The sequence below is a fragment of the Paramisgurnus dabryanus genome, chromosome 6 (assembly GCF_030506205.2).
Source record: "Paramisgurnus dabryanus chromosome 6, PD_genome_1.1, whole genome shotgun sequence".
NCBI classification, from domain to species: domain Eukaryota; kingdom Metazoa; phylum Chordata; class Actinopteri; order Cypriniformes; family Cobitidae; genus Paramisgurnus; species Paramisgurnus dabryanus.
This window is the reverse complement of record NC_133342.1, coordinates 21,886,123-21,912,984: the sequence shown is the minus strand read 5'-3', so window position 1 is coordinate 21,912,984 and position 26,862 is coordinate 21,886,123. Positions and strand designations below refer to the sequence as shown.

At 40.7% G+C, this 26,862-nt stretch overlaps 1 protein-coding gene across 1 annotated transcript in view; it reads right to left on the bottom strand.

Moving 5' to 3' along the window:
- atr (ATR checkpoint kinase) overlaps window positions 1-26,664 on the bottom strand; it is a 32,858-nt gene extending 6,194 nt beyond the window's left edge. Inside the window, exons 1-33 of the mRNA XM_065276072.1 lie at window positions 26,450-26,664; window positions 26,245-26,336; window positions 25,134-25,286; window positions 24,190-25,055; window positions 23,786-23,967; window positions 23,506-23,685; window positions 23,234-23,418; window positions 22,921-23,073; window positions 22,353-22,551; window positions 21,395-21,645; window positions 18,871-19,058; window positions 13,119-13,219; window positions 12,850-13,021; window positions 12,418-12,588; window positions 11,215-11,409; window positions 10,949-11,134; window positions 10,627-10,722; window positions 10,183-10,313; window positions 9,943-10,086; window positions 8,741-8,834; window positions 8,504-8,629; window positions 8,070-8,276; window positions 7,832-7,945; window positions 7,616-7,731; window positions 7,403-7,523; window positions 7,181-7,318; window positions 6,061-6,274; window positions 5,741-5,913; window positions 4,322-4,486; window positions 3,978-4,069; window positions 3,351-3,442; window positions 3,082-3,259; window positions 501-689 (exon numbers count right to left, since the gene is read on the bottom strand). Coding sequence (XP_065132144.1) covers window positions 501-689; window positions 3,082-3,259; window positions 3,351-3,442; window positions 3,978-4,069; window positions 4,322-4,486; window positions 5,741-5,913; window positions 6,061-6,274; window positions 7,181-7,318; window positions 7,403-7,523; window positions 7,616-7,731; window positions 7,832-7,945; window positions 8,070-8,276; window positions 8,504-8,629; window positions 8,741-8,834; window positions 9,943-10,086; window positions 10,183-10,313; window positions 10,627-10,722; window positions 10,949-11,134; window positions 11,215-11,409; window positions 12,418-12,588; window positions 12,850-13,021; window positions 13,119-13,219; window positions 18,871-19,058; window positions 21,395-21,645; window positions 22,353-22,551; window positions 22,921-23,073; window positions 23,234-23,418; window positions 23,506-23,685; window positions 23,786-23,967; window positions 24,190-25,055; window positions 25,134-25,286; window positions 26,245-26,336; window positions 26,450-26,505 — 5,720 coding nt within the window. The 5' untranslated portion in view covers window positions 26,506-26,664. The remainder of the gene's footprint in view (window positions 1-500; window positions 690-3,081; window positions 3,260-3,350; window positions 3,443-3,977; window positions 4,070-4,321; window positions 4,487-5,740; window positions 5,914-6,060; window positions 6,275-7,180; window positions 7,319-7,402; window positions 7,524-7,615; window positions 7,732-7,831; window positions 7,946-8,069; window positions 8,277-8,503; window positions 8,630-8,740; window positions 8,835-9,942; window positions 10,087-10,182; window positions 10,314-10,626; window positions 10,723-10,948; window positions 11,135-11,214; window positions 11,410-12,417; window positions 12,589-12,849; window positions 13,022-13,118; window positions 13,220-18,870; window positions 19,059-21,394; window positions 21,646-22,352; window positions 22,552-22,920; window positions 23,074-23,233; window positions 23,419-23,505; window positions 23,686-23,785; window positions 23,968-24,189; window positions 25,056-25,133; window positions 25,287-26,244; window positions 26,337-26,449) is intronic.
- Window positions 26,665-26,862: the final 198 nt, after the last annotated feature.

Sequence of the window (26,862 nt, the reverse complement as noted above, 5' to 3'; positions counted from 1 at the left end):
AGTCTTCATTAGAAAATAGGTCTAAGCTTTGTAACTATACGTTTTTATACGGCATTCCTTTCTTAAATATTACAGTATATAAAAATGGTTATATCTTATAGTTAACCCCAAAAATGTAAAATCTGGCATCATATACTCTTGATCATGTCATCAGATTTTTAGTGGAACACTAAAACTATTTATTTATTTATTTATTTATGTCCAATCTGCCATACAATGAAAAGAAATGTTAAATAGTGCTGGCAAGTAACTGTCTGTTCCTCACACAAGCTTAATGTATGGCTTTGGAAAAATAACAATTAAATATTTATTTTTGTGTGACTATTCCTTTAAAAAGCATTTATTTTAAGATTCAGGATTATATAAAATGATTCAATAAATAAGACACTGAGAACAGAAATGTTCATTGTGAGTCTATAAATTAGCTCTTTTGTTTTATGAAATGGCAGTAAAGTTTAACATTCTTTATAGTCTAGTGAACAGGAGAAATGTGCTCATACCCTTTACTGAGACTGAGCAGAGCTCTGCGTAGAGCCAGCACTGGTTCCTTGGCTCTAAACGAGTTCTGGGTCATAAGCAGGCGGGCATCCCAGTTGAGTTTGGGTTCAGACTGCTTGGATCCTCTTGCTTCTGTGCCGTCTTTCGGCAGCTCAGTAAAAGCATGCTCCAACTCACACAGCATGTGCAACCTAAAACACACACCAATACAGACCCAACAATAGTAAAGCAGTGCTGTTGTGAAACCTTGAATTGAAGTATTTCATGAAGTGCATACTGACAACTGTAGTATGCTAAATGTTTAGTACGTTAAGCTTCTATATTAGCATTTGTGTGGCATGATGTCAGTTAATACAAAAAATATTTACTCATTTACTTAAGAGATTTACTGTAGTAAGAGAGTAGAAAGTTTTAGTTTTAAAGGCCGAAACATTTTTGACTAATTATTTTAATAATATACAGTACTGTGCAAAAGTCTTAGGCCACCATGCCAGAATTAGATTTGTTGTTTTTGCAATGTTTTGATCATATATAATTATTTCTCAGTCTCTATAATATAATACATCCAGAATATACAGGAAATGTGTATATAGTATTAAAAACTGTATAAAAATGTAAACTGATGTGTCGGTAAACTCCCCTTCCACTTCAGCAATAGCAGGAAACTGCAGGAACTCTTAAACCAAAATAAATTAAAAACCTGATTTCTAATTGTAAAGAAATTCCTCTTTTTACTTCATTCTGCTCAAAAACGCTCAAGATGTGTTTAGTGCCAAGAGAGGTCACACAAAACACACTTTTTGTTTTGTACATATTTCCTGTATTTTCTGTTTGTATCTTAATAAAATAGAATGAAAAATAAATATGGATGGACATTAAAACTTCAAAAACAACCAGTCTGGTGGTGGTGGCATAAGACTTTTGGACAGTACTGTATATTATGACATTTTAAGTTGTTTATATCACTTCAAGGTGATAAACTGTTCTAGACAGATGAACTTGTTATTCATCCGCATAATACCTGTAGGTGTTGCTTGTACATCAACAAAGGAGTGTTATTACACACCTGGTGTCAGGTATAGAGCAGATGGCTTTTGTGTTCATGGTTTCTGGCTGTTTTTTGTCATCTGACATTATAAATGTATCCAGACAACAGGAAGTTTATGTTCTTCTCTTTCAAAACAACCTTCACATGAACTAACTGCTCAACTTCACGTAAACAAGGCAGTTACGTCATCTCCCTTTCTTTGTATGCTTCTAGGCATTGCGCAAATTTTGACCCTGTTTACAGGCTTTACTGGTTTTTCTAAGACAGTTTATATTTTAAAGTTCACAGCCTGGGCTCATATTTTTACTTCATTAAACCATTAAAATGAGGGAAATGTTTGGGGAATTCTGCGATAATCACTATAATGCGACAAATGCTAGTCATTGACCCGAACATGAATTAAACACAGAGGGCCATATTTTAACGATCTGAAACGCAAGTGCGAAGCGCAACGCGCAAGTGAGTTTGTGTGCGGATCTTGGGCGCTGTTGCTATTTTCCCGGCGTGAGAAATAACTCTTGCTCCGGGCGCAAATCAATAAGGGGTTGGTCTGAAGTAGGTTCATTATTCATAGGTCTGGTTTGGGCGTAACGTCAAATAAACCAATCAGAACGCTATCCAACATTCCCTTTAAACGCAAGGGCGCAAGTTCCATGGCGGGTTGCTATTATTATGACGGATTTACCAGGCGCACGCCAGGAGCGGTTCACAGCCGAGGAGACCGACGTTCTTGTAAATCCCAAGCTTGCCAGCATAAATCGGGCACGCTGTGTAACGGGAGGTGGATCTGCCTACACATGACCTGACGCCAGCAGAGGACATCGCTGCGTCCACCCTCACAGCTGAAAGGGTTTGGGGGCTTTGAAATCGGACCCAAGAAACGCAAGCAAGGTCCAACCCCAAAGTACTCTTACAAATCAAGTTCATACACATTAAGGTTTCTTGTGAAAACATTTTAATTATTATTTACATAAAATAAACGTAATACAGCCACACAACAAACTTATGAAAATATTTTAATCGTTATTTGCATGATAATTTTTTAACGCAGCCACACAATAAATAAAAACTATTACCACAATGCTCACCACTATGATTTCCCTTATCTCGTGTATTAATATTTTTTTGTGTAACAATTTATGATTTGCAAAAATAACTGTTGCATCTGTGTAGATTAGATGCAAAGTGTATGCGCGTTGTGCACGCTATACATTATGGTCAAGCATGCGCCCTTAAAATAGCATAATGAACCACGCGCAACGCGCCACTGACTTTAAACTTTTTTTTTCTGGTCAGTGGCGCAATTGTTTTTTGAAACGGCAAAATAGCATCAGGGATGGTTTGCGCCGGAACACGCCTCTTTTTTTGCACTGAACCGCCCAGGGAGCGCAAGTTCATTCCCTAGTTTGCCGACGTGCGTTTGTGGAGGGAAAAACCAGCTGTGCGCCGGTGCAAAATACGAATGATACATGTGTCACTGACAAAGTCAATTGCGCTGGGTGCAAGATAGGGCCCAGAATGTTACATAACGTTACCTGACTATGTACTCGTATCCTCTTTGATAGGTACCACACTCAAAACTGGCAGCTGATAAAGGGACCACCTGCTCTTTCCTGGCTATTTTAAGCTTTTCATAAAACGCTTCATTGTCTTGCTTCTTGGCAGCCACAAGCATTTGGCCAAGTCTCATACCCCAAGTGCTGGACTTGCAATCTGCAAAACACAACACAAGGCTCTCAACACTTCTTTAATCAGAGGAACTTACTTACTGTAAGGTTTCTAACAACATTAAAACATGCTTTACCAGAAGCAAGGTAGTCTTCAACCAAGTCCCACTTTGATAGTTTCCATGCCGCCTCGACCCGATATGCATTCAGATCTGACTTCCATCGTGGCCTTTAAACAAAACATTAGTTTTAAAAACAAAGCATACGGTGATTTGTGTTGGGGTATCTTTAAAGGAAAACACTGTTTTCCAATATTTTACAATGTTCTTACCTCAACTTAGACTAATTAATAAATACCTATATTTTTTCAATGCGTGCACCTAATCTTTGTACCACGTGTTAAGAATGTGTTAGCATTTAGCCTAGCCCCATTCATTCCTATGGCTCCAAACATGGATGAATTAGAAGCCACCAAACACTTCCATGTTTTCCCTATTTAAAGACTGTTACATGAGTAGTTACACGAGTAAGTATGGTGGCACAAAAAAAAACTTTTGTTTGGAGCCATAGGAATGAATGGGGCTAGGCTAAATGCTAACACTTTCAAGAAACGCTGTACAAACATTAAAAGTGCAAGCATTGAAAAAAGATAGGTTTGTATTAATTCATCTAAGTTGAGGTAAGAACATAGTAAAATATTGAAAAACTGTGGTGTTTTCCTTTAACTGCCCAGAGGCCTTGGTTCTGCATCAATATATATATACCTGCTTGCCAAAACTCCATTGACCTGAGTTATTACAGTGGAGAGTTGACCCAGACCCAACATAGAGTTCATAACCCCATGATAATGGACAAGCTGCATGTAAAGAAAAAGGCATGAGTTATCAAAATGTGATGTAAACAGGGATTATTCAGACAATGAAAGCACTCCTAAGCTAAACAATATTTAACAATATCAAATAAAACGAATATCTAAATAGTTTCTAATGTTAATAAAGAATCGGACTGGCAGTTTACTGGTAATAAGCCTGACTCTGACTATGTCTCGGTTTGGACATCACCTGAATTTGCCAGGTAGGACTGGAAAAGGAGTGTATGTATTGCTGACCTGGTCTGGCTCCAATTGGATGGCTCTGTCATAGCAAGCAGTGGATTCTCTCAGCAGTCCAATGCTCTCATGCTCCAGGATCTGCTCTCTCAATGATGGCTCCTCTTTCCTCAGAGCATTCACCCCCCTCACACCATCTGGCTCGTGCATGGCTGCATACAGACTCTAGAGGAGAGGCAGCAAGTTAGCAGATATCATTTATTATGCAAATAGTAAGAATAGAGGTGTACTGTTATAAGAAGATAAAATGTAATATTAAAAATTCATGCAATATGAAATAACTAAAATATTAAATAAATGAACTGGCAAGTCCAGAGGAACCTGTAGAACTGTATGAATGATGAGTGCTGTACTATGCAAAGCTGTGACTATATAATGCAAAGCTGTCTACAGAATATTCTATATATCTAGGGTGATATATGTAGAAGTCTGTCTGAACATGTGACTAGGGCTGTCACGATTAATCGTGCAAATGTGCGTTTTCTCAATGAATGAATTTGAATGAATTATGGTGAAATCCTAGCACATCCAAAAGCCAGGGGGCGCTCTCGTGCAGAAACTCTCTTTGTGCCACAGACAAAGTAGCATTACAAACGCTATTCCAGGAAATGTCTATAGGAATATTTATATCGCTGTTCTTCAAATTGTTTCAGGTATTTTCATGATAATAAATAATATTTTGAATGCTTTTGATTAACGAGTGTTGCTTTTTTAAATGAACGTTATAAACGACTCTGACTCATAATAATTTTAGATTGATAAAGACTTCCTACTGACCAAATGCCGTAGTACACGAATAAGCTTTGTTTGAAACACAGAATCGATTCAAAATCGATTTCAGAGGCATTTTTACTGAGACACGTGATTAATTGTTGCAGCCCTACATGTGACGTAAGCAACCTTATTACACAGCTGGATGGAATGCTTGATTCTGATTGGCCAGTCGTGACATTTGCAGGTTTGTTATTCCCAGATAACAACCGCTCAAAACTAATAACACAGGGAAATGTGGATGCTGCAAATCATTTTGACAGGTAATACAGTTTAATACTATACAAAATAAATATAAATGTCTTTTAATAACATATATGACATTATATTTAGAAATGATTTAACCAAATAGCGTGTTTGTGACATTTGAACGTCTTGTCTTAACTGTACAAAACTGAAACTAAATGGGTTTTCTTTGCAGAAGGTCTGCTTTTCATTAAAACTGAGCAAATATAATATTTCCATGTTTGAGGTAAGTAGCCGTGTAATAAGTGGGATAATGTATGCCATGTTATGGCAAAATAAGCCCCTTCAGTTTGATACAAGAGTCCCACTGTCAGGGCTCATTTTTGCGATAACAACCTGCTGCCTATACGTACATTATCCCATGCATAACACCCTGTGCAAAGATGTGAAAACTGCTAATACCTGTAGGAAAGTAAGATGGTCCTGAATGTTCTGCTTTTTCTCACGGATAAAAGACTCAAAGTGCATGACAGCCCGCGTGTAGGCTCTGGATCGAAAAGATGCTTTGGCCAGCACATCCTGAGGGATGGTATTGAGAAAGGCTACCACGCTCTGATATTCACTGTTCTCTGGACCTAACAGCAAGAACAAAGGAAATTAAAACAATGTCTAATAAAAGAGCAAAACTATAAAGTTGATGTTAAGTGTATATGATGTTATAACAACATTTCTGAGATGAATGTCTATGAGAATCAAAGATGATTTAGGTTCGCCAAACTTACCCGTGGCTTGTGGCTGGTGCTGCTCTCTGGCATGTTTGCCTACCCTCTTGTTGGCACTCAGGCTCTGCAGTTTGTGACGTGACCACTGAGTAAGATGGTCCAGCATGGAGAAGACCGTCTGTGTGCTGAGCTGACTCAAGCTGGAAGCATTCTCATGCAGTCGAGCTAACCGCGGGTCACCTTCCTTCAGGACCGCCATAATCTCTTCAGTCACCTGTAGGACACATGTTAACAGAACCACTGTTTTGAGCCTTATGGCGTTTTTCCATTGCATAGTACCCCACGGTTTGGGTCGGATCAGCTTACTTTTGGCAGGTTTTCCACTGTGTGCAGTACGTAGTACCCAATAGTTTTTTTAGTACCACCTCGGTTGGGGTTCCAAGCGACCCGAGCTGATACCAAAACGTGATGCGAAAACACTGTAGATCACTGATTGGTCTGAGAGAATTGTCACTACCAGCGTCATCGCTATAATTTAAAAGATTAGCTTTTCCTTAGTGTTAGCTTGCACTGTTTTGAGCAAACATGTTGTCAAATATAATTTCCCAAACTCCCTTTTAGCGTTGAAAAACATTCCCAGGTTGAGAATCAGGAATACCATAACCGTTTTTTCCAAACTTGCATTTTGTGGCAGCACATTCAGGACCCGCACGTCCGCATGCTTAAATGCAACTTAAATGAGGCTCAGCGGGGTGCGACAACTGATGCCATGTTTGTTTGTACAGAAACTGTCATGTGAGACAGAGGTAGTGATAAACACGATGTGTAAACATCTATTTATGGTGACTAATTTTAATTTTGTGGTGGACTGAGAAATAACATTAAATGAATGTATTGGGAAATATTCCAACAACGCTCTCACTTATATGATGTCACAGCAGTTGGCAGCACAAATATAACAACACGCCCATAATCCCTCCCACTCTGCAGTGTTACTAAACTCGATGGAAAAGCTAACCAAGCCAAAGTGAGGTGAGCTGACCCGACCTGACCCAAACCATACCGTGGGGTACTGTGCAATGGAAAAGCGCCATTATTGTTTATTGCATTTAAGTTCTCAAAGAACATTTTCGTATCAACAATTAATAGGATGTCTTTTGGATTTTAATGCAATTTGTACCTCTTGCTGCTCCTCTTGTATGCATCCAATCAGCACATACACCAGTATGTGAGGCAGTAGGTAGATTGTCACTTTATAATCATGCTTTATGATGAAACTACAGCAGTTAAAAACTTTCCCAGCAAGCTCATGTCTAACCTAAAACATAAAGATAAGGCAGAATTACATTCAAGTGTTTTGAATCCTTGATACAATGAGAAAATCAAACGGATATAGGCTTACTTTACTGATAAGGTACCCAGCCCATGTTGCAGACCAGTCAGAGAATTTGCTTCCACGGCTGCTGAGATATATTGGCTTTTTCAGCTTGGACCAATTCACCACCTTCTGAGAACTCTTATACCTTCAGAAGATTGAAAGAGTTAATAAACTGTAAAAAACTAGATATGGATGACCATACCAGTTAACAAGAAGTCAAGCATGATCTTGACAAACCTGGTATTGAGATGTGGCTCCAGGATTTCCTGAACCTGCTCTGGAAATCTCCTCCATAGTCTGCGACCTGCTGAGTCAGTCCTGCCCTCCCGACATTCGAATATTGATAATAATTCCTGAAACAGAACGTGTGTGGTCAGAAACACACATCCTACTTTAAGTATCCTAAAATGTATTTACGACAGTGTTATCTGAAGATTGCAAGAAACATTTTACCTGCATGGCATAAGCTGCAGCATCCTGGGCTCTAACATCATCTGCATAAGCCAAGAAGGCTTTAGTCAGTTCTGTGAGGAGCTCATAGGCAAAGTTTGGATCATCTATCCCACTCTGAAAACAAAATATTTTGTGATTCGTTAAACATTTACATATAATTGGTATTCAACAAAACATGATCTTCAGAGAATATGCTTGCCACACATATCAACATACAACAAAACTGGCAATGTCTTACCACAAATGTTGAGCCAGATCCTTGCGTGTCAGCTAACGACAAGTCTAGACGACCAGGATCAATGGCTCCCAACTCCCCTAGACATTCCCCACACAAAAGCCTGGCTTCAGGATTCACATCCTGGCACCCACGAAGCAACACCGTAACCAGCTGAGAGATCACTGGCTCTACCATCTCACTATCCAAGACATGCTTTAATAGAGCATCCTGTTGTACAGAATGAAGTTACTGTAGAAACCTTTGCACACTAAACCATGAAGTTCATAAAGTAAATTAAATCTATAAGCAGTAAATAATTATGTTGCGTTCCCCATTATTTTGTATACATGGTGAGAATGTACATTATGCTGACATGATTTGCAAGTTGTATGACGTGTGGATCTCTTTGCATAAAAGCTGGTAATGCTCTCTAATTGATTATGAGTGAGTCTGACCTGGTTCTTGTAAATCATCTCCTTTAGGCTGGTGAGGGCATGGATGCGCACATCCACATTCTCATGCTGGATGGCACGCATGGAGAGCTGCAATGCTGTCTGCATGTCAGTGCTCTTTGAGGTTTGCTGTGGTTACATAATTGCGTATTATTGCCTATAACCATTATTATTGCAGCCAATTTATTTTATTGATCAAGTGATCAAATGATTAGCAGTCTTTGATGTGATTGCTTGTACCTTACGGTAGTCTTGAAAGACTTTGTGGATGTCTTTCAATTCCGGATGGTCAGGCAAGAAGTAGATTTCATGAAGAAAATCTTCTACTTCCTCCCTGAGATGAGAAGAAACAATTTTGACACAAACAGTGTTATATACATTTTTAATATACATTTACACATTTTTCAATGCTCATAAAACCAAAGGCAAACTGACAAGATAAAAATAGCAAAAGTAGTTTAAAGAGCACCTATTTCATTCTTATAAAACAATGTTATTTTGAGTATTTAGTATAATGTGTTCGCGTGGCTTATGGTTATAAAACTCATCATTTTCCACATACTGTACATTTTTGTGGCTCCAGATTTTTTCATGAAACGCACGGATTTGAAAAGCTCTGTGTCCCTGATTGGCCAACTAATCTGTACGTTGTGATTGGCATGAATACCTCTGGCGTCAGCAGGAAATGTGACGCTCCTTACCATGTTTGAAAGATTCGGTTGCTAACAGGAGTTAACTTCTGTATGTCAGAAGCAGGCAGAATTATGATAATGACCGCCATGTCCACGTCAACAGGTCAAGGTAAAGTAAACTGTTGCCTACAATCCGTGTGTTTGTTGTAGTCCAAGAAAAGAGATTTACGTTGGAGACGATAACTTGCGTCATCATTTACTTTGGGGTATGAACCTTTTGCATATTGTTAACATGTACTAATTCACACTTACACACCAAAGGAAATGTAAAAATGTGAACTTAATCAATAGCAAGATTTTAGGATTGTTTCCAGATCTGCTTGGTGACACTAACAAAACAGAAATTACCTTAATAATCCATAATAAATATATATATTTTCCAGAAAATAAATGACTTTTAATAAATTACAATAATTGATCATTACAGTGTGTTGTGAGTTTGTAAATAGACAAAAATAATATAAAAACTAAAATAAATGTTACTATTTCTATTTAGAAATAATAATGAAAACTAGTGATCAAAAGAATTTAACAAAGCACGATTTGTCTACTTTAACGAGAAATTCGGATTTTTTTGATAGCGCAAATGGTTGAAGAGTTGCGGTCAAATACAGTAAATAGCACTTGGTAAAATGTGTCGGGGCTGACACATTGGGTTTAATAGGGTTAAATACACAATAAATCAAATTTCTAAAAATAAAAATAGACCTATTAGACAAGAAAATGTAAAAAAACAACAACAATACAGACCTGTTCTCCACTATGAGGTAGTGCATAATGACAGCAGTCTCTTTAGGCTGGATAGAGATGAGAGGTAACAGAGCAACGATTACATGACTCAAAAGTGGACCCAGATAAGATGGGTCAAGACAGCGAACAAAACAGTCCCACGTCCTGTTAAGACAACAAGATATGAATGAAATCACTATCCATTTATTTTTTGCACATCATTCACACATCATCTTGAAATCGACCAAAATTATTAAACACCTGCAGCAGAGTTCTGGGAAATCCTCTTTGTATCTGAGGCCAGTTCTGAGTGTGGTCATCATCTTAACCCTGACAGAGCTGATGTGCTTTGGACCCATAAGCTTCATTAGAGACATTAGACTGTTCAGGGCCTGGGAGAAAAGATGTAACGGTACTGAAATTTGGCACGGATTTCATTTTTTCATTTCATAACCTACAGTGATATCTAACACCAAATAATGTACATCAAGTATGTTGATTGGCAGTGATTGTATCCTGTCATGCAGAAATGTGCTTTTTAAGTAAGGGCAGAGGAAAATATGTCTTGTCTTCTAGGACATGTTGTATGACCGGTGTACTGTTGGATAGATATAGATATATAAGCTAAAAATCCTGTACATCAATGATTTACATCGAAACCCAGGCCAAAGCACATTTAGTTTGTTAAAAATTATGAACACCCACCATTTTCTTTTTCTCCTTCTCTCCAGCACTTGAGCTCAGTAGCTGCATGTTAAAGAAAGCCAGGATGCCCAGAAGCTTAGGCTGCAGATAATCCGCCTGTGCAGAAATACAATACTTGATCAGATATGGTCGTTTCCACTAACACAGTCTATAAAACAAAGCTGTTTTGTCAAAACCCAATGAATTGAATCTGAACAGCACTGATGTTGGACTGGTTTGTGTTAAACGGCTTAGATTATCATAAATCTTGAGAGAGATGAATGCACATGGGCTCTCATCTGTTGAGTATTATTTTGCCTATCAAAAATACAAGAAGTCTTACCATGCAGCCTGGGGTGGTGATCTCTCTGGGGCCTTGGTAGGGGTCGTCACTGGAGGCGAAGGAAGCTAAAATAGCAAGTCCGTTAAAGACCTGCTGGTAGTGTTCTCCTAAACGCAGCAGCAACTCATTATGAAGACCCTGGAAGTCCTGTCTGAGCAGACTTCCCAATTCAATTTCTGTCTCATTCTATGAATAAGAAAAACTATTAGACAGATCATGCAGTGGCGCCTTCTTACATACCACTTGTCTTTATTTAAAAACCACACCTTAAGGTAATGGAAGGCTCTCTCCAGCTCCTCCTTGGTACAAGAACACACAAGGTGGGAGAAAATGTACTTGAAGTTATTGATGAGCATTTCCCTACGGTTGACGTTTAGCTGCTTGGCAATGGTTCGGATAAGGGCAGACGCTGTATGACTGGCCTTGGCTGCCAGGAATGGAAGTAAGACCTGTAGATTTCGCTGTGAGAAAAGAGAGTTACTCAAACAGAGACAACTCATCAAACCCATTTATTTTAAGATAAAAGACACAGGCCGGTGTCTTCCCATAGCTCAACTAGTGAGCATGAGGCAAGCAATTTATGCATACTCTGCATATAGACCGTTTCATCGGACGCATGTGCGGTGACGCGATACGTGTCTGGTCCGAACTTTACTTCCCCTCAGCACTCATGATATGAAAACTGCTAACATTAGCGTAAAAAATGTTTTGTCATAATTGTGCTGCTTTTTCTCACATATTTAAACATTTGTGTCCATTTATAATTGACCTATTGTTAGAAAAGGGCTGGATGAATGAATACAGTGTGGATACCTGTCTATTATAGACAGATATATAAACAATATCCACTTCAAGTATATAGATAAAATAGTATTGAAATATCTGCCTGCAAACTAAATTTTTTGCAAGTGTTACAACTAACCCCCTGCCTGTTAACCCACCTATGGGGTAAGTTGTAACGTTTGCACTTCTGTCACGTTTGGTATAATTGTCCAAGAATGTTAAGTACTAGAAACAAACTTCATTTGTAGCAGATATGTGTGTGTTGCTTGTGTAAAAATATAATTAAATCAAACTCAAATACTTTTTGAATGATTGAGCCAAAACCAAAAAGCGTTAGGTTGTGCCCCGCTCTCCCCTACCTGAATCTATTGCAAGTAGGGCTGCTAGAAAAATCTCATGCTATTATCATGCGCATCTCATCAGTAAAGTCGGTTCCTCGATAAGTAGCAAATTGCCATCACCTGCTGTCTGGTGGAGCGGCACTTACTACACAAAGCCGTAGTTCACTGACAATGGGGGCAATTTTGGCTTCATTATTGCGGACATATTGCCTGCGATTATGGATGCGATATTGCCCAGCTTGTCAGTGAACTATGGCAAACTTTGATGCCCCTAATCTCATAATTACAGAAGATAATGACACTTTGTCCTGGATTTCAAAGACATGGTCACACTTTGTGGCTTACGTTAAGGAAGCGGTTCAGGTCTGGGAAATCAAAGACGTGTGCCACATGAGACAGGATGTCCAATGCGAGCTCTCGCTGATGAGCTGCTTCCTCCTGCAGAGCCTCGCTGCTTTGATCCGGCGTGCAGCGCAGAGCCGTCACATGTCGTGAATGCAAAGATTCCACCAGGAACTGAAACAATATGTAAAAAGTCATTTTTTCTTTTAATGACTGATGTCTGTGTTTAAAACATCAGCGCAGTTACTATGCAGGTAAACATGTAGTATAAATCTTGGGAAAACTCCGTCCCACCTATGACTATCACTTTACAGATATCTCAGTCAGTCAAAACCATGCTTCATCAAAATATGATTGATGTGTAAAAAACACAGGTAACAGTACATGATAAAAAAAAAACATTGATCACTTAATTCAGAATAAAGGCATGCTGACCTGGCAAATTGGATTCCTGTATTGGTTGAAGAAGGATTGTAGTTTAAGGTCTCTACAGGTGGCCAATGCCTGAATCTCAGTGTAGGCGGCTACTGACACCTGACTGGACTTGGAGAGCAGACAGTGAAGAAGGCGAAGTAGAGCAAATGACACCAGGTTCCCCTCAGCAGCTCTGAGCAGCATTATAAACACGAGAAAAGATTTTAGATTACCTCTTTGAAACATATAAAACAAATACAATATAAATAGTAAAGAAAGAAATTCTTTACCTCCCAATTTCTCCAGTTGTTATTATGAGTGTATTTTTGAGCTCATTGTTTCTGGAGGTCTTTGCATTTGTGTAAGCTTCCTTCAGCCTTGACACAAGAAGCTGTAGACCCAGAAAGCAAATCTTAACCTGTGCATACATAACGTGCTTACATCATAGTGTTATTCTGTGTATTGATATGAAGTTCTGTTTCATTCCTCCTGACCGCCAGAGGCAGTGCTAAACACTAGTGGATTATCGCTGCCAAGCTAGATAGGTCGAGAAAACATAAAACAAAGTCACGTCGTGACGCAAACCGAGACGCAAGGATAAGTACCGTAGCAGCTCGGTGCCCAGCCTCTTTCGCTTTCTCGCTGTGATAGGTCATCATTGTGCTGTCTGGTGCAGCTCACCTGAGTTGCGAAAATTCACCCTCCCGAGCTGTGACAGCGCTCTCAATATCATCACCTTTGGAAGTTTGGATTATTTTCTGCAGACGTGAGTCTTTTATTACTTTTTAATAGTGTTGGCGATACCTCGTGCCTCACGGTCCTAACCGGTGGCTGGTTCCGACTACACTCAGATTGCGTGCCCTCGCAACGTGATATATTTCTTGATATTTTATTTTGCCGTGTATTGTTGTCGTGTTAGCGATACCCTGTGCTTCACGGTGCTATCCGGTGGCGGGTCTCGGCTGCAATTGGGCTGCGTTATATCGCAACCATACATAACTTAACGTGACTTGGTTGGTTTTGTTTTTGGTTCGATAATTTGCGCCTACGGTACTATCCGGTGGCCGTCATAATAACGTTGTATTTTTCACATATTTTTGAGCCTTGCGGTGCTATCCGAGGGCAGCTGACTCATACTCCTGTGATTTTTCTTGTTGGACGCGGTGCAACCGAGGACATATTCAAACTATGTCCCATAACGCTCTTCTCTCCGGTTTTCCGCCGACGTGCAAATTGTGTCCGAACATCCTTCTTCCCGACGACGGACACGATCGATGTCCATCGTGCCTTGGAACTCAACATTTAAAGGAGGCTCTAACTGATCCGTGTTTACACTGCAGCTTACTACCGCTATCAGAGAGACAGCTCCGGCTTGCTGAATTAGATCCGAAGTCTTCTGTTAGCCTCGTTCAGCAACACTCGGCACCGAAACGGGCTAAGAAGCATGACGCGCCGGCCGCAGCTGGCGCTCCGCCAAAAAAGATTAAATCTGTACCACCTACCGATACAGCGGAGCAAACGCTGTCGAACACGGTTGCTTCTCTCTCGTCAAAATTGGCGGAGATGAAACGTTTTCTTCTGTCTTTACAACCCTCTATCTCAACAGCACCATCTGAGGATACATCCAAGTCAGGACAACATGCGGAGGTGGATGCTCTTTCTACAAGTGCCTCTAATTTGCATTTTTGTGAGGATGAATTCGAGGAACTCGCCATGCTTCCCCCTCATCAGGACGCTCTCTCCAACCTGTCCGCGGCAGATGAATCGAGCGGCGGGTCTGTACATTCATCTGGTACAAATCCATCTTCTCCAGATGACATTTTGTCACCACTGCGCATGGCGATGGCTCGTTTGGGTCTTGACACATCACCTGCTCAGCCTGCACAAACTAATGTGTTTTTCAGACAACCTGCTAATGAGACTGCCTTTATGATGCCACCGTGTAAGGACTGTAACTGAGTTCTCTAATGCACTAACGGGCTCCAACGTACCTAAAAGGAGATCCAAAACCGCTCGCACTCTTGCATCTATGGCCGAGGCTGATTCCGTTGGAGTGGGACGCGCTCCTGAGATTGAACAGCCGGTAGCAGCGCTGGTTGTGTCGCCTGATGAAGCACTGAGAGGCAACGTACACTGCCCTAGTGCTCAATGTGGACGTACTGACACCTTGTTAAAGAGAGCATATGAGTCGGTAGCTTATGTTACTAGAGCAGAGAACACTATCTGCCAGCTGCTTCTTGCTTGCAGTACAACCCTACAGTCATCTAAGGTTGATGACTCTGTGCTTCAATTTCTACAGACTGCTTTGCTGACTATGGGTCATGTAACTCGTGAGCTTGGCACGCTTTCGGCTACACTTCTGACAGCCCGGCGCCAGGTATGGCTAGCGCAGGCGAGGTTGCCGGAAGATTGTAAAAAGACATTGAGAGAACTACCAATCGTACCAGGTCATCTTTTTGGTCCGAATGTCTCTGAGGTCTTGGACAGGAGAATGAAGCTGTCAGAAGCCTCGCGTCAGCTCACTCAGGTCCCTCGGGCACCTGTTTTTCGGATGCCAGCCACGCCAGCTCCACCTCGTTACCCTATTCGAGACCAGCGTCCCCGTCATCACAATGTTGCTCAGCCCCCAACTTTACAGCGTCATAGAGGAAATGAGGCAGTTCAGGGGCGACGCTCCTTTCACCACCAACACCATGGTGGAGCGCGCCAGCGTCCCCCCATTGCAACTAAAAGCAAAAACCAGAAACCCTGAAGCTCTTGGGCCGGCGGCCGGACGTTTTACCATGCAACATCTGGATTACTGGGAAAGTTCAGTGTCCGACCCCTGGGTTCTGGCAGCAATAAACCGGGATTACGCCTTGCAGTTCCGACGCCGGCCTCCCAGGTTTTCAGGGGTTTTTCAGACGGTTGTCAAAGATCCGGCCAGATCGATGGCTCTCTCCCAAGAAATCGGTTCACTGTTATTGAAGGGAGCCATAGAGCCAGTTCCTCCCCTCAGTCAGAGGGACGATTTTTACTCCACGTACTTCCTTGTTCCCAAGAAGGATGGGTGTTTTCGGCCCATTCTGGACCTACGCCGGTTAAATGGGTTCCTAAAGAAGCTCTTTTCGTATGTTATGGACAAGCGACGTTCTGCGTTCCGTGATGGAAAGGGACTGGTTTGTGACTGTGGATCTGAGGGATGCATATTTTCATATTCCCATTGCCCCTCACCACAGGAAGTTCCTTCGGTTCAGCTTTCAAGGGCAGGCCTACCAGTTCAGAGTTCTTCCTTTTGGCCTGTCCCTGGCTCCTCGCGTCTTCACAAGATGCATGGGTGCAGTTCTGTCCCCTCTTTGGTCCAAGGGCATGAGGATCCTGCCCTATTTAGACGACTGGTTACTCTGTGCCCCAACAAGACAACATGCTCTGCAGAAAACCAAGATTTTACTGGAACATGTCCAGCGGCTGGGTCTGACTGTGAACGAGTCAAAGAGTCACTTGGTTCCAACACAGTCTGTAACCTTCATTGGCGTGACTCTCGACTCTCTTGCAATGTCCGCCACACTGTCACTCGCTCGGTCGGACAGTATTCACCAGTTACTGGCGCGATTCCAGCTGGGAAAGGAGATTCCTTATTGTGTTCTCCTACAACTAATGGGGATGTTAGCTGCCGCCACCCCTGTGGTTCCCCTGGGCCTGCTTCATCTCAGACCTCTCCAGAGGTGGAGCAACAGCCTGAGACTAGACCCTGTGAGACATCTTCATCAAATGATTGTTGTTTCAGCCGCTTGTGTCCGTGCACTAAAGCCTTGGAAACGATTGGGGTTTCTGAGAACTGGTGTTCGATTGGGTGTGGTGACTTCTCGTCGAGAAGTGATCACAACCGGTGCTTCACTGACAGGATGGGGTGCAACGTGGAACCAGAGGGGAATTGGCAGCCACTGGTCGCAACAGGAGACCTTGGAACATATAAATGTTCTGGAACTAAAAGCAGTGTTTTTAGCTCTACAACACTTTCTGCCAAACGTGATTGGCCGCCATGTACTCATCCGATCCGACAATACATCTACGGTTTTCCATTTGAATCACCAGGGCGGCACCAGGTCTCGCATCTTTACAACTAACGCATCAGATCCTCAAATGGTCTCAGCATCGATTGGCTTCTCTGAAAGCGGTTCATCTTCCAGGATCAGCCAATCAGGTGGCAGATGCTCTGTCCAGGGACTTGTTGCTCCCGGGGGAATGGAGGCTCCACCCGGATGTGGTGCAGGAAATTTGGCGAAGGTTTGGCAAAGCAGTAGTCGATCTATTTGCGTCAGAGCTGACCACCCACTGCCGTCTGTGGTTTGCAAGGACAGAGACATCCAGCCCGTTGGGACAGGATGCGTTGGCTCACGAGTGGCCGAACTGCCTGTTGTATGCATTTCCTCCATTTCCACTACTGTGGGAAACATTACACAGGGTGCTCCTGTGCAATCACAGGGTGCTGTTAGTTGCACCTCGATGGCCGGCCAGGCCATGGTTTCCCCTTCTTCTGAGTCTGGTACGGGGCGAACCATGGCAACTTCCCGTCAGGAGGGATCTCCTTTCCCAACTACAAGGCCGTGTTTGGCACCCAGATCCGGCTCGTCTTCAACATTGGATTTGGCCGCTGGGTCCAGCTCACTCTTAGTGGGTTGTGAACGGGCTGTTATCAATACAATTGAAAATGCTAGAGCTCCTTCAACACGACAGCTTTATGCCGCTCGTTGGAGACTGTTTTCTTCTTGGTGTGAGAATCAGGACGTCGACCCAGTTCATTGTACAGTACCAAAAGTTTTTAAGTTTCTTGCAGCACTTGTTGGATGGGAATAAAGCAGCTTCCACCTTAAAAGTTTATGTTGCTGCTATATCTGCTTTTCATGCACCAGTTGAGGGTTCTTCTTTAGGGTCTCATAACCTTGTATGTAGTTTTCTGAAGGGTGCAAAACGGTTGAAGCCGGTTCGTCTTGCCCCTTTCCCTGTGTGGGATTTGCCTCTTGTTCTTGAGTTTCTTTGTTCGCAACCATTCGAACCGTTGGCTGTTGCGGATATCAAGTGGTTATCTTTGAAGGCATCTTTTTTGTTAGCTATTGCATCAGCTAAGCGTGTGGGAGAAATGCATGCGCTATCAGTGAGTGAATCGTGCTTGCGTTGGCTGCCTGAAGTTTCTGGGGTCATTCTTCGACCGAATCCAGCTTTCTTACCTAAGGTTTTGTCACCACAATTTGTGAATCAGTCTATTCATCTGCAGGCTTTTCAACCGCCTTCACCTGACTCCAGCGTTGATGGGAGGGCTCGTCTCCTATGCCCGGTGAGAGCCTTGAAATACTATATTGACGCTACCACTGCTTTCAGGCAGACTGACCAATTATTTGTCTGTTACGGGGGTGTGCGTAAAGGTGCACCCTTATCCAAGCAGAGATTGTCTCACTGGATTGTGGAGGTGATTAAGTTGGCATATGCAAAATCTGGTCAACCCTTGCCAAATGATGTTACTTGTCATTCTACCAGGGCCGTCTCGACATCCTGGGCTGCTCTAAGAGGGATCTCTTTGATGGATATCTCCACTGCTGCTACCTGGTCTTCACCATGTACCTTTGCTCGATTTTACAAAGTGAATGTGGCTGCTTCTTGTCGCATGAGTTCTGCGGTCCTTCAAGATCAGCTGTGATTCAGGTGGGTGACATTCCTCGTGACTATGTTGGTATGTGTCATCCACTAGTGTTTAGCACTGCCTCTGGCGGTCAGGAGGAATGAAACAGAACGCTAGTTACGTATGTAACTGTGGTTCTGTGAATTCCAGATGACCGCCAGAGATTTTCTGTCACCCGGAATGCGCGAGAAAGCATTTCGAGGCTGGGCACCGAGCTGCTACGGTACTTATCCTTGCGTCTCGGTTTGCGTCGCGACGTGACTTTGTTTTATGTTTTCTCGACCTATCTAGCTTGGCAGCGATAATCCACTAGTGTTTAGCACTGCCTCTGGCGGTCATCCGGAATTCACAGAACCACAGTTACATACGTAACTAGCAATCTTTACCTCCTTCAGAAACCCATTCCCATTCCAAAACTCTAGAAGGTTCTTGATGTTCTGGCCGAACAATGTGCGCACTTCCTGGTCTGGGTCTTCAATGAGGTTGACCAGCGCACTGACTAGAGCTTTCGTATCAGGGTCACTGTTACCTAGATCCACGTGCTTGAACAAGTGTCGTATATTCCTGATAAAAGCTGCCAGTTCAAAAGACAAAAGTTAATTTTTGTATTTATATGTTTCACATGACATATATGAGTATGATTTCATGAAGTTTTTAACTTGATTGGATGGATGAAGGAAGGCTGGTTTATTTACTATCAACTATTTAAGAATGTTTTCAGACAAGTAGATTGATTGCTTCATTCTGAAACTGGGGGTTAAATGGTTACAATGTTGCAATTTAATCTTGGTTTGTTTTGCATTCACAAGATTGCATTCGCAATATTTCTAAATGAACCTCAAAGTTGTCATCTGTCAGGATAGACAGACAGCAGCTTTGTGAAATTATTGTGGCTTTTTGGTAACTGTGTTATATTACTTCATTATTTTGAGCAGGAATCAAAACGTAGGAGGGACAACATTCTTACCATGTACCTATTGCTGAGAAGACATTTTAAAGGAAAAGGCATACTTTGGTTCTAAAGGAAAACACCACAGATTTTCAATATTTTACTATGTTCTTACCTCAACTTAGACAAATTAATACATACCTATCTTTATTCAATGCGTGCACTTAATTATTGTAGAGTGCAACGTGAATGTGTTAGCATTTAGCCTAGCCCCATTCATTCCTCAGGATCCAAAAAGGGATGAATTTAGAAGCCACCAAACATATCCATGTTTTCCCTATTTAAGGACTGTTACATGAGTAGTTACACAAGTAAGTTTAGTGACACAAAACAAAACATGGCACATTTTTAAGCTTATATAAAATGAGAATACGGGCGCAGTAATATTGACGGAAGGGAGAGAGTAGTCAGGAGTGCTGCAAACTAAGTGCTCTTCCGCCATACAATATATTATTTATCATTTTTTATCCACCATACTTACTTGTGTAACTACTCATGTAACAGTCCTTAAATAGGGAAAACATGGAAGTGTTTGGTGGCTTCTAAATTCATCCCCGTTTGGATCCTATGGAATAAATGGGACTAGGCTAAATGCTTACACATTCTCAATGTGCTGTACTGTACAAAGATAAAGTGTACGCATTGAAAAAAGATAGGTAGGTATTAATTTGTTGAGGTAAGAACATTGTAAAATATTAAAAAACTGTGGTGTTTTCCTTTAAATAGCCCTGACGTGCTCACCAGAATTTGTCACCAAAGAGCTATCAGGTGTGTTCATGGTTAATAAAGCAACAAGACTGTTCATTGGTCCGTTGGGTGGGATTTCTTTTACACATACACTAAACAGCTCCAGAGTTTGTTTGCCAGCAGACTGAGACCACCTCATTCAGGCGGTCTCTGAGCGATTATTCTGGTGTGAATCCAAGCATGATTACCGTGTTCACATATGCATAAACAAACCGAACCAAGGGAGAAAATGCACCAGGTTCCAAACAAGGCTCAGGTGTGAAAACACCCTAAGTTACACACCCTTTGGAATGACAGAATGCAAAACCACTTTTGCCCTTATATAAATATTGGAGGTTATAGTTTTATTGTTGAATTTCTGAAACCTGTTTATCTATAATTATTGGCATTTACCTGACAAAGCCTTTAATCTTAAAAGTCCCTATAAAGAAGGGCTGGGGAAAAAATCCATTTGATTTTAAAATCGAGATAGTAGGTCAAATCGATTCCTATTTAAAAAAAATAAAAAAATAAAAAAAATCGAAAAAAGCTTTTTTTTCCTCCCCCTCTGCAGTATAGCGCAGAACATACATTTTGCATTCGCCAAATCTTCCTTCAGGGTTTCCCAAAAAATGCTCTTTGACTTCAGTTCAGTCAGGTGGAGTTGGTTTGGATTTCCATAAATTTCACCTTGATGCATTTTAATTAAATATAATAAATATATATTTTTAAAATATATATACAGTTTGCAATTATTTTGTTTTAAATGGGGGCTGGGAAAAAATATAATAGAATCGTAAATCGAGTTTTTTATAACACCACATTTGTCACACCACAGGAAATGCTGTAATTAACCAACAAACCAAATTTGAATTATGAAAAAAAACTCTCCGTAAATAAAATAAGTTATCAAACTAAATCTTGGAAAAATATGCAGCATTCTTTGCTCTAAAACGAAGTGAAAAAACTCTCATGGGAAAGCTGCCATCTCTCTCAACTTTAAAATATCGCAACAATGGTTGCTTACGATTGTGTTAGGGGGGCATGCGCGGTGGCTCAGGTGCGTTTTCAATTCACAGTTTTACGCAAAACTGTTTAACAATCAAACTCTGCAATTCAGTACTACATAGTTGAAGACATTTTCATCAATGCATTTCTAACATATATGTGTTGAGAAACCATTTTAGAAACAACTTTACAGGGACAACAAATTTAGCAATGCTGACTGGACTAACCTTGTTTTACGTTCATGTCCTCCATGGGTTTGAGCAACAGAAGGAATGGGGTGAGTATAGAGGCTCCAATGAAAGGTGTCTGTCTAGAATGAGAGTCTGAAATGTTCAGACCAGCACAGAGAAGCTGTTGAGGAGGCATCTTCTCTTGAGGAATCTGCAGTTGTGAGCTCTCAGACAAACAGCAGACCAGTTGCCCTGTAATTCCAGCCAGCTCAATCTTCACTTTTGCCGAGTTGTCCTGAAGTCTGTTCCTAAATACGTTATTGAATTAAAACAAGTAAACAAATGCACATTAAAAGGACAGTTTTGGAAATTAAATTATACTTCCGATATTGTCTGTTCACTGTTGCCACACCTTTTGAGCAATGACTTGGCCAATTACTGATAATTACAGATCGGATAAGGATTTTTTTTAAATTAATTTGTAGAAATTATAAACACCAGAATTCAATGAAAGCTAATACACAAAAAAACTGAATGACTAAAAAACTGAATTTCCACGACCTATGTCCGGGATGCCGTGAACCTGGATAATGTAGTGTTCACTTTATGTTTAAAAAAAATGTACCTTAAATGTATGAAATTAATAAACAGCTGTTTCAATTTTAATCAGGGGAGGTTTGGACCCTGAAAGGGTATTCCTTACGTCACAAGTTAACAAGCGGATTACATTTTGATAAATGGAAACTAAAATTTAAAGCAACAAACAAAAGCAAAAATATCACTGATATTCCATAAATTGGACAAAAAATTATAATTGCCTGACTTTCACTATCTGGAAAAGACCTTTTAAATTCCATGATATTCCAGAAATTCATGTCCTGTGGGAACCCTGGAGCCTTTCTAGGACTAGTAATCACAATTGTAATTTTCCTTGATTTTCCAGGATCCCAAAATTACTCATTTCAACATAACTTTTCCATCTTGACTCTGAGTGTGTGAATGTTAGTTAACGTACAGAAGGACCTCGTGGATGAGGCTGTAGGACTTGACACCCAAGTGGTGCAACAGCAGCGGGAAGCCCTGGACAGCACTGGCCCGCTCAGCTTCACTCTTACTCTGCAGGGCCCAACGGTACACAGATGCCCGCCAGTCACCACACACACTCTTCGGCAGAAGAGCAAGCAGGTATACACAGTGTGCCCGAGTTTGTACAGCTTTGGATAAAATACAAAAATTAGTCTACAGACAATTAATACAAATACTGTTAAAGGCGGGGTGCATGATTTAAAAAAAAAACACTTTTGAAAAATGAAGTCGGGTCAAGTACCAAAACACACATGTAGCCAATCAGCAGTAAGTGGCATGTCTACTAACCAACATCGTTGCCTGGTTCTATCAAAAGCTCCAGATTCTATTGGGGAAGGGGTGTGTTTGTTTCGGTGATTTCAAATATCAACATTAGCTTTCAGAGATCATGCACCCGCCTTTAAGAGACAGATTGAAATACACTAATATTCACCAACATTTCAGCTGTTCCTGTATAATGTATTATATTGTTTATGTTTTACAGGCTAAATACTTACAGTAGGCAGGGGAAAGTTTCTGAGACAATGTGACCAGACTAGCAGGAAAAGAGGCTGTTTGATAAACAGTTTGTGAAGAATGTTCAAGCACCCAAGGAATCGACAGCAGGGCACAAAGATTCCTGCAATGACTTGTGTCAACCTGGCTGTTGACTGTAAACAGAAAATATTTCAAACTATTATTGCAATGATTGGAGTTAAATGCCTTTGATATGATGTATTCTAAAACAACAAACTAAAACTGATGAAAAAAACAAGTTAAAAGTTAAATAAAATTGTTTTATATTAAAAATTAGGAATTAAAAGATTTTACCATTAATGTACAAGACAGCATCAAATATCCTAACTGAAGCTTCTACCAGAGGCTCCAGCTCTTTTTCATTTGAGGTGTTGGCCATCACCGTGCGGCAGCTTTCCACTACCTGAGCCAAAATTCGAGGTTTAAGCCAAAGCAGCCGAGTTGTATCTGTGGTCTCTAATGTCTTTTCACCACTGCCACTAAAAGAAATTTTAAAACGTCAGTCACTTACCATGCAACGTAATACAATCCCTTAATAAATTGACAGGTTAAGAAGTTAAGACTACCGTTGTGGTCCATTGAGGCAGTGTTTGGAGCAAAGAGCAGCTAGGTGTAAGATAACCGCCAGTCCCTGCACAATGTTCACGCACTGTTTCACTGTATGGTCCCTCAGTTGGGTCAGTAACTCCTCTAGTCGGCTATCTACAGCAGTCCACACCTCACTCCTATTCTTCATATCCACCTGCCTGATCAAAGACAAGACACATGGACATAATCATAAAAAAATATGGAAGAAATGTAGATCAAGTATATAAAGCTATAGGCGCAGAAACCAACACTGCATACATAGGTTGGATTTCGGCCCCGCTTCTGAATTGTGATGGAAGAGACAGATTTCGTCGCTTGGCTGGAACTCCTTCTTCATACATAGTAGGATCAGCAAGGTCAGATACACCAGCATGCACATCCTGCAGTGCAGCAATGGCCTCTGTCTTCAGAGCAGCGTACAAGTAGCCTTCCACACTTTGCTAGTTTTGTAACAGAAGGTTTAACATGTTAATAAATTAAGACCACTTTTGGTCTTTTGGTGTTGTTAGTTTTACAAGAAAGAAATTTGCATCCCCTATATCAATTTTTCATACAGTATACGTATACATATACATACATTTATATACAAACATATACATATATATATATATATATATTTATACATATAAACATATATAAACACTGTTCCTTTAGGCCATTACCTCTTGCTGTCCAGGTGTTCCAATGGTTGTGACCAAAGCTTTGCAAATAGCCGTGACTCTCTCTGTCCGGATCTGCGCAGCACACTCATATCCCGGAGGAACAGACTCCAGAACAAAGCAGAAGATATCACAAAGTGTAGCCTTCACTTCCATCACCTTCAGCTGTTCAAGGGTCCCACTAACCACCAGTTTCTCCAGTCTCTCCATCAGCAAATTCAAATGGACTCTCTCAAACTTGCCATGTGCCCCTTCCTCTGGCTGGAAAACACATTGGGAGAGCTTTTGGAATTCCTTTCCATAGACTCTAAGCTCTGATTCCCTACAAGCATGCAAGGAGTCCAGCGTATGCAAAAAGGCAGAGAAAAATGACTGTGAATGATCTTCAGGGAAACCGCCCAGGATCACAATGCGAGCTAAAAGTAACATAGATGATGCTTTAAGCTTCGGGCTGCCGTTAGACAAGATGAGGCAAGCAGACTCCCATATAATGCCCACTTCACGGAGGAAAAACATGCCTGGCAAAATGTCTATCAGCACTGATAATAAAGTCAGCAGCAATGCCTGTGCAGAGGCACTTGAGGACAGCTGAAGGATAGTGGGGGTCAGGTAAACAGCAGCCTCTGTAGATGTGATGGGAAAGCACTCGAGCACCAATGGCCATTGTGGTCTGACCATGAGATTTAAATCCACTAGAAACTGCATTAAACGGATGAGCTCTCTGGAGAACAAACCAAATATGACTGGACCCTTGGCTCTGAATAGGTGAAGCAATGAACAGATGACTAAGGAGATCTTTGTGTGAAGTTCCTCACATTCTGGGCAGGCAGCAATTCGTAAGAGGCGGTTGATAATCCATTTACTAAAACCTGTGTAAGGCAGGATAAAGGGAGTCAGAATTTAAAACTAGATTTATTTGAGAATAAGCTTTGACCTCCTCAAGCTACCTGTGCAGCTGTTCTCAGTGTTTCTGAATTGATCTGAAAGACATGCTGGGTTTATGAACATCAATGAAGAAGATTTAATGATGTGCTGAACAAAATCCAGAAGCATTACACATGCTGGTTCAGAACTGGTCTTCTTAGATAACTCCAGAGCAACTACAATGGAGAAATTAAAACAGTTTCCAGTTAGGAGAAATGCATACAAAAATACACCAAAAGATACAGTGGGTTAAAAAAACACAATGAAATATAATATGAATGATTTAATTTAGATTTTGGTACTTAAAAATCTTTTTCAATGTCACTTATTTTGCACTAAATTACAAAACAATAACACAAAATTTGTTGACATGTGGTCTCATATATGGGACAATGCACTACAAAACCAGTCATAAGAAGCACAGGTATATTTGTAGCAATAGCCAACAATAAATTTAAAATTATCAATATTTTACACCAAAAATCATTAGGGTATCAAAGAAAATATCAAGATCTATGAAGTTATTTTCTACATTTCCTACCGTTAATATAAAATAAATATTTATTATTAGTAACATGTGTTGCTAAGTACTTCACTTGGACAATTTTAACGGCAATTTTCTTAATATTTACATTTTTTTGCACCCTCAGATTCAAGATAAAATTTTTGTTTCTCGGCCAAATATTGTCATATTCTAACAAACCAAATATCAATGGAAAGCTTATTTATTCAGTATAAACCTAATTTTCAAAAGAAAAAAACTTTTGACTGGTTTTGTGTTCCAGGGTCCCACATTTATTCTGTAAACTGTAATAATATTTTAACATTCTGTGATTTTAAACCTTTCTATAGTAAAATGGTAAACCATAGTATTTAGTACAGTTTATCAATTAACTTAATAAAGTATACTAATTTCATACAATTTCCTACTCTGGTTGTAAATATATACTACAGAACTTTTTATTTATTTTACTTTGTATTATTGTACTGTATTGTATAAGATGTTGTACAGACATTTATAACTTTGACGTTACCCCAATATAATAACTATGAACTGTGTTGTACTATAGATTATAACAGACATTGAAAGTGACACAAATATGTAGATCAACCAAAAGCAGGCTGCAATCTTACCGACGTCAACATCTGTCAGTATCCTGTCAATAAACTGACACAGTATCTGACGAGGTTTCTGCACAGCCTGGTTGTACTCATCCGAACTAGCACTAAAAAGACACGAGAGAGGTCTCACAAGTTTTATTTCTTCATATATCTACAATAGACTACAGTCGGTATATTTATGAAGAGCATGAGCGTGTAATAACAGCCATAATATTACCTGGCCAGTTCTTGTAATGCAGGAATCATTGCTGACATCTCCAGTCCTTGCTCCATGTTTACGAAGCAAATGGGGTTTTAATACTGACTGTTAGTGCAGTTTTTGGCATTAAAAACATTTAGATGAATACAATTGGAAACCGCTCCATCCTTTTGTTTCACATGCACCTTAGTTTCAAAACTCTTTTCGCTCTTTCAGAAGCTCGTGCATGTATGGCAAGCGACGCGGGACAATTCTCGAAACGAGAATGCAGTGGCGTTGACCTATCAGTGGATTGCAAATGCATGCAACTTCTTCAATGCTGTGCAGACCGCTTGACGCATGACATAGACATATCGCGAGAGTGTTTCGAAAGTGTTGTTTATTAATCTCTCTCGCGATATTTTATGTCATATGAGGAGTGGTCTGCGCAG